The sequence below is a fragment of the Argentina silus genome (assembly GCF_951799395.1).
Source record: "Argentina silus genome assembly, chromosome: 4".
In the NCBI taxonomy this organism is placed as follows: domain Eukaryota; kingdom Metazoa; phylum Chordata; class Actinopteri; order Argentiniformes; family Argentinidae; genus Argentina; species Argentina silus.
In genome coordinates, this window is record NC_139658.1 from 10,416,158 (window position 1) to 10,429,631 (window position 13,474).

The 13,474-nt window shown below is 48.6% G+C and overlaps 1 protein-coding gene across 1 annotated transcript in view; it reads left to right on the forward strand.

Moving 5' to 3' along the window:
* The window catches only part of pik3c2b (phosphatidylinositol-4-phosphate 3-kinase, catalytic subunit type 2 beta), a 40,362-nt gene that overhangs the window by 13,037 nt on the left and 13,851 nt on the right, over nt 1-13,474 (forward strand). The window contains exons 10-16 of the mRNA XM_083667743.1: nt 115-148; nt 1,829-2,024; nt 4,439-4,561; nt 6,550-6,717; nt 7,697-7,808; nt 9,854-9,996; nt 13,226-13,414. Coding sequence (XP_083523869.1) covers nt 115-148; nt 1,829-2,024; nt 4,439-4,561; nt 6,550-6,717; nt 7,697-7,808; nt 9,854-9,996; nt 13,226-13,414 — 965 coding nt within the window. The remainder of the gene's footprint in view (nt 1-114; nt 149-1,828; nt 2,025-4,438; nt 4,562-6,549; nt 6,718-7,696; nt 7,809-9,853; nt 9,997-13,225; nt 13,415-13,474) is intronic.

Below are 13,474 nucleotides of genomic sequence, written 5' to 3' on the forward strand. Positions count from 1 at the left end.
ATCATTGTGTCTCAGTGCGTGCATAATTAATGTAATGGTGAGATGAGACATCCACAGTCTGTAACGCTGTCTCTGTCTGTCTGTCTGTCTGTCTGTCTGTCTGTTTTTCCTCAGGATGCCTCACTGCTGGTCAACAGAGACTACAGAGGTAGGTTACTCTGTGTTCTCCAGGGGAGGCTGGTGGAGGTAGAAATCGGAGGACAGGCTCATTGTAATGCACAGAACGGAATGAGAAATGGTATCAAACACCAATGGTATCAAGCGTGCCCGTACAATGAGCCTGTCCTCCGATTTCTACCTTCACCAGCCTCCACCGATGTGCTATAATGACTTGGTAATATAGCACTGATGAACTGGGTTGATTAGGATGTCCACAGGGGGGAGGGAGGGGGGGGGGGGGTGAGATAAGAGTGGGAGGATAGGAGAGGAGTCGAGAGGAGAGATGAATGAGGGGAGATTAAGTTGACGGCGGAGAGTAGGGAGTTGGGAGAGGGAGAGAGGGAGAGGAGAGATGAGATAGACAGAGGGTATAATGAGACCGAGTGGAGAGAGAGAGAGAGGACAGAGGGAAGCGTTAGAGGACAGATAGCATATGAAAAGGGGTGGGGGAGGGGGGAGGAGGGGGGAGAAATGGAGAGATCAGATAGGAAGTAGAGAGAGAGAGAGCAGTAAGTAGAGTAAAGACGGTCCCATCTGGTTGCTTCCGCTCCTGTAGCCACAGTGAGGTCACGGCGGGGTCACAGCTCCGTGCCGTGGTGTGTTGTCAAGGACGTGTCCCTGACTTCCTCACCCTACGGACGTCCCTTGTACTCTGAGGATGTCCCTAACCCAGCCACATAAACAGGAAGGACACATATATACCGTAGGTGGCTTCAGCTTCAGACAGGACACAACCCCCCCCATCCCACCGTACCAGAAGAGAAAGAGAGAGAACCAGAAGGATGAAAAAGAGAGAGAGAACCAGACAGATGAAAGAGAGAGAGAGAGACAGAACCAGAGAGATGAAAGAGAGAGAGAGAGAGAGAGAGAGAGAGAGAGAAAGAACCAGACAGATGCCTTCTTTTCTCCACTCTTGGTCCTGGTGCCGGTGCCCCATCCAGGGTTGAACATTTTCTGTCCAGCCCAGCACTGACACACCAGATTCAGCTCATCAAGGGCTGGGTGATGTGCTAGTGCTCGTCCAGAACGGAAAAAAAATGGCGTGAAACCCATTTTCTTCTAAATGTAAACAGACCATTATCTGGAAGGAAAAACATGGCCGCCGACATAAGGTTTTACATCAACGCGTACTTGTTAAAGATAAACGGTAGGAAATATCAGTTTTTGGAGAGTGGTGTTCTAGTCGACGTTCCTATTTAATACAGAGACAGATACGCTTGGGAGCAGGTCAGCTGGTCTGTTGATGTTGAGTCAGCTGAGGAATGTTGAACAGGCTTCAAGTTTACATTCCAAGTGCAGAAATAGGAGAGGTCGCGTGGTCATCCCTCACTGTAGGAGAAGCAGTCGGGTCATAAGATGGCGAGCAGACCAAAATACTTGTTTGTGGTTTTAGTTTTGGTGTGTTTAGGTTATGGATGACTGAGTTTATTTGAGATTAGCGCGAACAGTAATAGGGAGCTGTCTGGAGAGACGTTGGTATTGGAACACGTTTGTTTATGTCTGGTATTTCACGGTCTTTATTTTTTAGTCCTTCTCTGTGATGGTTTTCGTGACACGTATTTGTTTTGAAATGATTCTTTTGGATGATGTGGCGATTCCACCATCCACACCTTTTGGGACTCGCTGTTGGAAAAGTTTGCTAAATGAAAGTTGAAATCCCCTTTTACAGAAAATGTGGTGGAGAAGCTGACGGCGGCCATTTTGGATCTGGTGGAGCTGTACTGTAGCACGTTCAACGCTAACTTCCACACCACGCCGCAAAGCAACCGGGCCACGGCGCCCATGCAGGAGGCTGGCCTGGTCACCAACGTGCTGTCCTTCAGCATCTTCGCTGCGCACCGCATCCCCATCACCTGGGCTGCCAGGTAGACACACACACACACACACACACACACACACACACACAGTAACGTAGACATGCAGAGACACACTTTTGATTACTTTTTTATGAATCCAGAAGGATTGTGAGTGCAAAGGTCCCAAATAGGTCAGATTCTTGAGCTCTTGAAAAAACACACACACACACACACACACACACACACACACAAATACACACAAATACACACGCACACACTGTGCCAGCTGTTTCGGCTGGATATCCTCAGTATAATCCACAAGGATTACATGGAGCATAGAGACCCCTGAGAACCAGCCTCCTCTGCCTCCTCTCCCTCTCCCTCTCCCTCTCCCTCTCACTCCCTCCACATTGCCCTGTGTGTATTCAGCCCAGCCCAACTCCTCCCCTTGGCTCTTCCATTCATCATGTCAACAACTGTCCCTCTCCTCTTTGCCCCCCCCCCCCCCCTGGCATGGCTCCATCTCCACCTCCACACACAGATGAACTGCCACTGTCCCCCCCCCGCCCCACCCATTCCCCCCTCATACCCAGACACTCTACACACCAACCCCCCCCCCCCGATTTACACTATTTCCCTGTATTTTTCCTCTATCCTGTCTCTGTCGTTCCCTTCAGCCTCTGTATCTTACCCTGTCTTTCATTATTTTTTACTCTTCTCCCCTCACCCTCACCCTCACCCTCACCCCTGACTCTGCCATCATTCCCCCATTCACACAGCAGTGTGCTGGAATGGGTTCAGCCCACGCCCTCCCTCTCTTCCACCCCCTGACAGCCACATGAATGGTCCCCCCCCCCCACCACACACACACACATCCCCCCCCTCCCCTCCCGGACCTCAGTCGGCTGGCTCCTTTGTCTCCCCCTGAAACTGCTGCTGGCATGTGATTGGTCCCTGACAAAGGGTGACAGCCTGGGAACCCTGCCTGACCTTTGACCCCAGGGGGGCGGGGCTGAGTGCTGGCTGGTCGCTAGGCACCTGTCCGGCTGTGTTGGAGGGTGACTGCTGTGTCGCATGCCATCTGTGTGTGAAGGGTGCAGAGGAGTGTGTGTGTGGGTTTGTGTGTGTGGTGACTCAATATTCATCTCAATACATCCAATATCCTCATCATTTCATCCACTCTGAAATCACATTTGAACTACCACTTTTACACCATTTATAACACTTAACTTTTGTTAGGGAAGTAAAAAATAAAATAAGTTATTATCATGTAAACTCCCGAAGAAGCCTAAATACGTGGTAAAATGATACTATAATTGCACTGTAAAACAAAATGCCACCAATTTGTGAATACCTCCCAATTGACTCACTGTTTCTCTGCTATAATCATCCAACTCTGTGTAACAAGTTTGGAGTGTTTTTCCCCCGGCCCCTGCGCCTGCTATTCCTTTTAGAGGAATACTTTCATGATTCCTTTTTATCCATCCTCTCCTGGGAAAAGCCTTCCCTCTGCCTTCTTCCCCCCTGGCTCCTGCACACGTTTAATAATGCAGGAGAGGGTAACATCCAGATTAAATGAGAAGGAGAGGGGGGAGAGAAAGAGGGAGGGAAAGAAATAAAAATGCTCACAAAATGAGGTAGAAACCAGGGAACATTTCCTAACCTCATGCCAACAGTACAGTGAAATTAGAGAGATTTTTTCCCCCAAAAATGTCTGAAATCCACAAAGAATGGATAACAATTACTGAAAAATAACTGGCCGAAATACCCAAATGTAAAACCTTAAAAGCAAAATGTGTAACTTTGTGCTACATCCTGAAGGACGGCCAGTGGGCCGTAAGCTGTTTATTGTTTTGTTTTTTATTATGGCCCTTATTGTTCCTTCCCATCTTCCCTTTGGTCATGCTCTGGCAGTGTAAACATTAGCTTGTTCATGCCAAGAAAGCCAACTGAATCCAGTCACGTGCTTTTCCTCCACAAACGCTCGCATGAGAGCTCGGCACGCCAACTCAACACCAAGTCGTTTCTGTGCTCCCACCATCACCATGCTGAGAAGTAGCTTCTCTCTCTCTCTCTCTCCCCCCCACCCCCACCCCCATCCCCCCCTGTTTTCCATAACACCACATGACTCCAACATGGTTTCTTGAGTTTTCTTCTCCACTCTGCCATACTGTAGGCTCCTAGCATCGCTACAGCAGTTCGCTGAGGAACTGGTAACGTTAGCATTCTCGTTGAGTTCAACTGTCCTTATCTTAAAACGAACAGACAGTAGGATGCAATAGTGGATCTCTAAATCAGTGAACATGCACAGTTTACAATATATATATATATATATATATATATATATATATATATATTTCAAGTGAATGATATAATCCTGCTTCATGAATTGACGGCACTGTGTATCATTTTGATGACCATCTCCATGATGCCATATGGTGATTTCCTCTCCTCAGTGGTCTTTTTCTTCCTCTTCCTGCCAGCTACGAGGGCTTCTTCCTGTCCTGCTCACTGACCCATGGAGGGGCGGAGCTCTGTGCCCCCCAGCACACCAGCAAGCAGTCTGTCAGCAAGTACCTCTTCCACCTGGTGGTCTGGGACCAGAGGTAGGCAACCCGACACACCACATACTCTACAACCAGAACTCCACAATCAGAAAGCACCATACAGACACCTCCACCTATCAGAAAGCTCTTTACAGACACCTCCACCTATCAGAAAGCTCCTTACAGACACCTCCACCTATCAGAAAACTCCTTACAGACACCTCCACCTATCAGAACCGTCCTTACAGATGTGTCGGCCTACCGTGGTTGTTGTAACGGTCTAGTATACCACTAATGACTAGTGCTGTATTCCAGAGGCTTACTGGCTCTCATCCTAGCACCAGGTGTTCTATTTGTCCACTGCTTCCAGTCCCGTCAGCATTAACCTACTTTTCCGTTGGTTTTGTGTATGTCCTTGTGTGTGTGTCCTTGTGTGTGTGTCCTTGTGTGTGTCTGTGTGTGTCCTTGTGTGTGTGTGTGTCCGTGACCATGTCCTTTGATAGCGATGTGAAGGCACCCTACTGGATGTGTCATCCGGTGACTTTGATCCCTGTCAACCTCCTGTGCTTGATGCATTGTCCATCCCTGGGGTTATTTTCGGACCACTATTGTTGTGATTATTTTTCTTTAGTTTCAAAGCGTCATTATTGTGACATTTTTAGTCTGGTATCCGGGTGGATATTTCAAGCTCTGGTACAGAAGAGCAGCTGATCGTTTCTGTATTATTGTAGGAGTGTCCAGAAGATGTGTCGTACGTAGAACGCAACAATAACAATAACAACATGACTCAAGACCTTGACCTGTACATACGTATTCCTTCCGTTCAGTCTTTAGGCCGTCCTGTGTTTACAACTTGCAGCTTGTTGCTTTTGAGTTGGTGGTTGAATAAGCATAAATAGACCGTGGTTTACTCCATGTGCAAAACCTTGTAAGGTAACCTTCCACCAACTGTTTAATGGTGGTAGCAATGTCCAGAAGGTAAACAGTTTGGGTATTTGGTTGACCGAGGGTTAAGTAGTGTTTGGAGCAAGCCGGCGCCCTCTGCCTCTTATGTAAGTAGGCTATAGTTTTCAGTTAGCATAGCATAGGGCTAACAATGCCACCAGTAGGATTTAACTGACAATTTAACTGTCTAGGGCCTAGGCCTATTTTTAGTTAGCCAGATGCTAGTACATTTCAGGCTAACTAGCCTTTGAAGTGTGAGGAGAGGAGATATGCTCTTTCATCTAGGAGAGGTGTTGATAGCACACAGCTAGGTCGCATGGGTATTTAGATAAAGGTCTAAATATGGTGGAACAGCAGGCATGCTACAGCCTCTGTTGATAGAGATGTGAAACCTATCGCTTTCTATAAGAATATACACTCACCGAGCACTTTATTCGGAACACTACACTAATATTGGGTAGGGCCTCCCTTTGCTCTCAAAACAGCCTCAATTCTTCGTGGCATTGATTCCACAAGATGTTGGAAATATTCCTTTGAGATTCTGGTCCATGTTGACATGGTTGCGTCACACAATTCCTGCAGATTTTCCAGGTGCACTTTCAAGCTGTGAATTTCCCGTTCTACCACATCCCAAAGGTGTTCTATTGGATTCAGATCCAGTGACTGAAGAACACTAAACTCATTGTCATGTTCATGAAACCAGTTTGAGATGGCTTTTGCTTTGTGACATGGTGCATTATCATGCTGGAAGTAGCCATTAGAAGATGGGTAAATTGTGGCCATGAAGGGATGCACATGGTCAGCAACAATACTCAAATAGGCTGTGGCATTCAAGCGATGATTGATTGGTATTAACGGGCCCAAAGTGTGCCAAGAAAACATTCCCCACACCATTACACCACCTCCACCATAAGAAGGTGTACAGGTGTTCCTTATAAAGTGTTCGGTGAGTGTATGTGTCACGTTGAAATCTGCAAACTTTATCATAGTTTCTCGAAAGGACTCATCCACGATTGAACTCTCTCTCTCTTTCTCTCTCTCTCTCTATACCATCTTCTCTTTCCTCTCTCTCCCTCTCCCCCCCTCTCTCTTCCCCTCTCCAGGGTGTGCTTCCCAGTGCAGATCAACCAGTTGCCACGGGAGACCCAGCTGACGGTGACCCTGTACGCCAGCGCTCTACCTCCCCCTGGGGGCACAGAGGAGAAGGGCAAGCAGCGCCGCAGCATGGAGGCCCTGGGCTGGGTCACCATGCCGCTCTTCAACTTCAGACAGTGAGTAACAGAAGACGCTAAATGTTGGCTAGGCTAGGCTAAAAGTTAACGCTACACTGTCCCAATCCAAAGCACTGTCCCAGTCTAGAGCTAATGCTAATGCTACAACCGTCACCATGCTACTACAACAAGCTAATCGGACCATATCTAGTCCCCATTGCGGCGACAATAGCGAAGTCTCTTTTAACCTGAGTGCAGAAGAGAGTTCAGATTAGGATTTAAAGACTAACTAGCTACAACATCTCTTCCAGTGATCGTACAGTAGTAGTAGAAAAAAAAATTCTGAATGTAAACGCTAGTGTTAAAATGCCCACGTTTTCGCAAAAAGGTGGATAAACTCCTTTCACCCCAAAAAGAGGTGCGTCGACGCCATTTACCTGCCTTTACCCCTCCGCTATGTCACTGGTCCCCCTCACAGACTCCATAGGGAGCTGCGAACACTCCTTCCATTTGCATTCACATTTACATTTATGGCATTTAGCAGACGCCTTTATCCAAAGCGACTTACAACAAATACATACTCTCTCATGAGGAAAACAGAGCATTGTTACTTTGTCGATGTCCCCCATAGCGCCACAGGCTACTCTACACACAGTAGCGCTGGACAGGGGCTAACAGTCCACCAGTCATCAGTTCACACAGGACAAGCAGAGGTAACAGTCAGATGGGTCAACAACGTGGAGCTGAGTCTGCAGAGCAGCTGGAATTGAGATGGAGGGGGGGGGGCGACAAGGCCAGCTGTGGTGATGTCATCCGGAACCTAGCCCAATGAAAATCCAGTGAACCTGTGTGTGTGTGTGTGTTATGGTCCGCCTAGTCACAGCTGGGGTCTACACATAATGTACATCCCTGACTGAGTTCTAACAGCAGTGTCATCAGCCTTTTTTTCTTTCTTTCTTCCGTTCTCTCGTTCTTTTGTGTGTGTGTGTGTGTGTGTGTGTTGCGCAGTGACCCTAATCATCTGCCTCCCCCCCCACAGCATCCTCACATGTGGCAGGAAGTTGCTGGGGCTGTGGCCCTCGACTCCAGGAAGTGGAAACGCTCGCTCCAGCTCACCCAACTTCAGCCAGCCTGACAGTGTCATCCTGCAGGTAACTGGGCCACACACACACACACACACACACACACACACACACACACACACACACACACACACACACACATGTACGTCAATATCACCTAGTCACTCCTCCTCTTCCTTCCATTCTCTCTCTCTATTTTGTCTGTCTATTCTAGCTGTCACAGAGCAGTTACATTCCCTGTTGTCCACCTCCAGGTTCCATTCTTCTCCTTCCCGCTCCTCTCTTTCTCTTTCCCTCTCTCTCTCCTTTCCTCACGCCATCTCTCCTGTCCAACTTTCCTTCCTTGCTCTCCTCCCTACCCTCACTCCCCCCTCTCTCACCCTCACTCCCTCCCTCTCTCTCTCTCCCCCCTCCCTCTCCCTGTGGTCCAAAACACATTTCCCTCCAGTTAGATGTTGCAGAAGATTATTACCAGCCCATGTTCCCAGAAACCTCTTAAAACTCTTCAAATCTCTCAGCGTGGTCAGTACAGGTGGATGCTCCTCGGTGAGCTACTGTACACATGAAAGATTGATGTTCCCGTGAGCTGTTTTAGAGCGGTGTAGAGCAGGTATTTTGGAGTCACAGACGATTAAAGTGCTCCTGCAGAGTTTTATCTTACGTAACTGGCTCACTGACCTGACTACTGTCTACGTTGGTGAACGTTTTACATAAAAGGGGATACGTCCCTGGAGTGGATTCACACAGATGGACACACACACACACACGCATGCATGCACATACACACTCTCTGTCTCTCTGTCTCTCTCGCACACACGCACACATGCATATACACACGTACACACATACACACACACACACTCTCTCTCTCCTGACTGTAGTACAGACCTGAAAGTAGGTCAGATGGTCCTGCTCTGGCCCCCCCAAAAAAGTCAACCCTTAATATTACAGTGTGTAGCCTCCCCTCTGACACCCCCGCACACACACACACACCGTCACACACACACACACACACTCTCTCTCTCTCTCTTTCGCTCTATTTGACTTGTTTCCTCTCTCTTTTTTTTTCTCACTCTCTTTCTGCCACTCTCTCACACACACACACACACACACACACACTCTCGCTCACACACACACACACACACACACACTCAAACAAAACACTATTCTCCTCCCATAATTGTTCCCCTCTGCAGTATTGTTGTATAAACTCTGTGCTTCCTCCACTGCCAACTACCCGCAGGCACTTGTGCCCACTGGGTCTTTGTCTCAGTGCAGTGGCCTGTGTTGAAGTGTGTACGTGTGTGTGTGTTTCCTACTGCAGACACTCCTCATTAGCGACTTAATTTCAAGCTTCACACTGTATGACTGAGGGAAAGTTCATTATGTAGACACACACACACACACACACACACACACACACACACACACACACACACACACACACACACACACACACACACACACACACACACTAACCCCCACCTCAGATAAGACACATCTGGGTCCTGGTGCACATCTGTCGTTCATTAACCCAAGGCTTACCCCCTCTCACACACACACACACACACACACACAATATCCCCAAACCTCCAGCACACCGTCAAACCTCTCACTCTCTCTGACCTCATTTTTCACATTCTTCCCCTCTTTATTTTTTGTCTCTCCCTCTCTCCCCTTCTGAAAGTCGTTCCTCTCTGTGGGCAGCCCTGCGTTTGAACTCTCTTGATCTCTCTGGCTTTCCATCTGTTATGCCTTCCATCGCTGCTCCACGTGGCTTCCTCAACACTCAATACTGTGTCTGTATCTCACCCCATCCCTCCCCTCTCTCTCTCTCTCTCTCTCTCTCTCTCTCTTTCTTTCTCTCTCTCTCCTGTCCTCAGTACATCTTTTTTGGGTCCACTATAAAGGATGTGTGTATTATTTTGTGCGCGTGTGTGTGCGCCAGGCTTTGTGAACATAATCCAGGCTTTGTAAACATGGCCGTCCTCACCATCTTTGCATGCGTTCCTAGACGTCTGCCCCATCCTTAAAGAGGTCAGCGTCTTAAAACCCTCGCTGCTGCTGTTGTTGTTGTTAGTTTGACCTCTGACCTCTGCCCTCCGCCCCTGCAGGTGGACTTCCCCACGTCGTCGTTCGAGGTGAGGTTCAGCACCCCGCCCCCAGCCGAGTTCAGCCCCCAGTACGAGTTCTCACGTCTGGACCAGCACAGCCAGAGACAGCTACAGGATGTCCTGCACAAGAAGTCCCTCTTCTGGTGAGAGGGGAAACGCTCGGAGGTGGCTCTCCCACACGTCTCTGTCACACACTCTTTTTCTCTTTCTCTTTCTCTTTCGCTGTCGCTGTCTCTGTCTGTCTCTGTCTCTGTCTCTGTCTGTCTCTGTCTCTGTCTCTGTCTCTGTCTGTCTCTGTCTCTGTCTCTGTCTCTGTCTCTCTCTGTCTCTGTCTGTCTCTGTCTCTGTCTGTCTCTGTCTCTGTCTCTGTCTCTGTCTCTGTCTCTGTCTCTGTCTCTGTCTCTCTCTGTCTCTGTCTCTGTCTCTGTCTGTCTCTGTCTGTCTCTGTCTCTGTCTCTGTCTCTCTCTCTGTCTCTCTGTCTCTCTCTCTGTCTCTGTCTCTCTCTCTCTCTCCCTCTCTCAATATCGGCAGTCTCTCTCTTTCTTCTGACGTCTTCACCCAGGATAGAAAGTCTATATGATATATATATATATTATACACACTACAGACAAAATGTCAGTGTCAGAGAGTTGCATCAGACCTTATTGTTCCGTGACTGACATGCATCCCTGTTTCGCTGACTTTAATTACTGAAGAATTATGGGTTATTGTACATTGCCTGACATATTTACATTTGAGGCATTTAGAAGATGATCGTCACGAGAAAGAGCCTCTATGAAAAATAGATGCTAGTAGCACACGCACACACACACACACACACACACACACACACAACCCAGCGGCTGGAGAACACATTGCCTGTGTTGGCTATTAACTGGTGTTAATGGTCCATAATGAGGCTAGGGGACAGACAGGAGATATACAAGCTGTGTGTGTGCCTGTGTGTGTGTGCCTGTGTGTGTGTGTGTGTGTGCGCGCTTTACATGGTTTTAGGGGAGGGGGAATGAAAGGGGGATGGAGGCAGGAGGGAAATGGGGGGGTGAGAGGGAAATGAGGGGGGTGGGGGGGTTAGTCGATGAGTGATGTCATAGCAGCAGCTGGTGTGGACTCTATACCCAGATGATGTTATACCCCCTCTTTTTCCTCCCTCCACCCCCTCCCTCTCTTCTCTCCCCCTCCCCCTCTCATCTCCTCTTTTGTCCTCTGTGAGGGGGGTGGCGAAGTCACATTTACCACAGTGGCCCAATACAGATAGGCCTCTGTGTGTGTGTGTGTGTGTGTGTGTGTGTCTGCGTGTGTGGGTAGCAGTGCTGTACAGAAATACAAAGCATGAAAAGGTCACGGACCGAAAGGTCACTGGACGGTAATCGGTGACACTATCAGACAAGAGTATGAACATGTGCTGGCTGGTGTCTGCCCAGCAGGGAGTGTGTTTGGAGGTGGGTTTTTCGGTGGTTCTAGGCCTCTTATGTTCCAGACCGAAACCCTAGATGTTCTAGTAAAACCCTCTGTAAAGCTTTAATAGGAGTAGACAGGTTTAGGGAGGTTGAATTCCACTTGTCTCTACTTGCCTCACGACACCTGCTCAAAGGACTGTGTCAGCAGAGAAGAGGAGGAGGAGGGAGATGTCTGTGTGTGTATCTGTGTGTGTATTTGTGTATCTATGTGTGTATCTGTGTGTGTGTGTGTGTGTGTATCTGTGTGTGTGTGTGGCTTAGCTCCTTGTAGTAGTTTATGCTCGGCTGTGTCCCCTGTGTGTTGTCATAGAGATAAACAAATCCAGTGTTTATCTTGGAGCAGAGTGTGTTTTGGTGTTTACCTCCAGACCGGAGTCTGTTTCTGAGGCTTTGGAGCGTGCCTTTGAAAGATGGAAGAGTGAGGGAAGGAAGGGGAAGTGTGTGTGTGTGTGTGTGTGTGTCTGTGTGTGCACGCACACTAATCTAGTGTGTGTTTCTATTGAGTTTTCCATTTTAGATAAGGGAGCACATCAGAGCTGTGTGTGTGTGTATTACTGTCTGTGTATGTTTTTGATAAGGTAGGCACACCAGAAGTGTGTTGTGTGTGTGTGTGTGTTCTGTGTGTGTGTGTGTGTATTACTGTCTGTGTCTGTCTTTAATAAGGTAGGCACACCAGAGCTGTGTGTGTGTGCAGAACAGATTCTTCAACAGTCTTAGTTTTTAATTTTCATCAGTGTCCAAGCTGGAAGTTCAGCTGAGGTGCTCGTCCAATTGCAACAACTGTGTCCAACTTTTTCAGCCAATCCAAACAAGGACACTGTATACTCAGCCAATGGAAACAGCTGTACCAAGGAAAGATTAGCCATTCCTAACAGAGACAAGTCTTTCCCCAGCCTTCTGTTGTGTCTGTTACAGTAGTTAGAGATAATGTGTGTGTGTGTGTGTGTGTGTATATATGTATGTGTGTGTGTGTGTGTGTGTGTGTGTGTATGCACGTGTCTCTGTTATAGTAGTTAGGGATACCTTGTGGATACCCAGCCCTCTGTGCAAAGTTGGTGTGTGTGTGTGTGTGTGTGTGTGAGAGAGAAACGTCCTCACTGACCTGCAGTCTGTCATTGCCGTGCCAGGCATCTCCATTCAATTCAGCCCTTTAATTCTCCTCCCTTTTATCCTCTCCATATTTCTCTCTCTCTCTCTCTCTGTCTCTCCCCCCCCCCGACATTCTCGATCTGTCCATTTTTGCAGTTTTTCCTCTGTTACTCATCTTTTGAATGGGTCGAACCCTATTAGCCGACTGTGGCCAAAGCGATGACCAAGTGAGTGAACGTGGCCATGGACAGCAGACAAAGGGAACATTGATTGTGGCGTTGGCCCGGGAGCATCGACACGGCTGCACTTTGTTTCTTGGGAGGCAGACCGGCAGATTTGTCTCTCTCCTTCCTTTTGCTTTTGGAAAAAGAAAAGGAGAACTGCCTCCATCCATCTACCCCCCCTCTGCCCACATCCTCTGCCCTCTCACTCTCTCTCTCTCTCTCTCACTCTCTCTCTGTCTCTCTCTTTCTCTCACTCTCTCTCTGTCTCTCTCTGTCTCTCTCTTTCTCTCACTCTCTCTCTGTCTCTCTCTCTCAATTTCAATGTGGTTGAATTCAGGCGAGGCTGGCAGAGGAGAAATGCGTGGAATGGAACGAGGAACGTTACCAAACACGCCTTACCATTCCCCATTCCATGCCGAGCATCACAATGAGCTTGTCCTCCGGTTTCCCCCTCCGCCAGCCTCCCACTCTGGTTGAATTCGGTTGCATCAATTCTGTTGATTAACATGCGTCTGATCCAACTCCAATACCTCTCAATGTGTTGTGTTAAATCTATTGAATTCTACGTGTTCTCTCCCCCCCCCCCCCCCCCCCCCTCCAGGCTGACCCCGGAGGACAAGCGTCTGCTGTGGGAGAAGCGGTCCTTCTGCCAGGCGGAGAGCGGCGCCCTGCCCCTGGTGCTGGCTAGCGCCCCCCGCTGGGAGTGGGCGTGTCTGCCCGACGTCTACGCCCTGCTGCGCCAGTGGGCGTGCCTCAACCACCTGGACGCCCTGGGCCTCCTGCACGGCACGTAAGGGAGAGAGACACACTCACACACATACACACACACACACACACACACACATACACA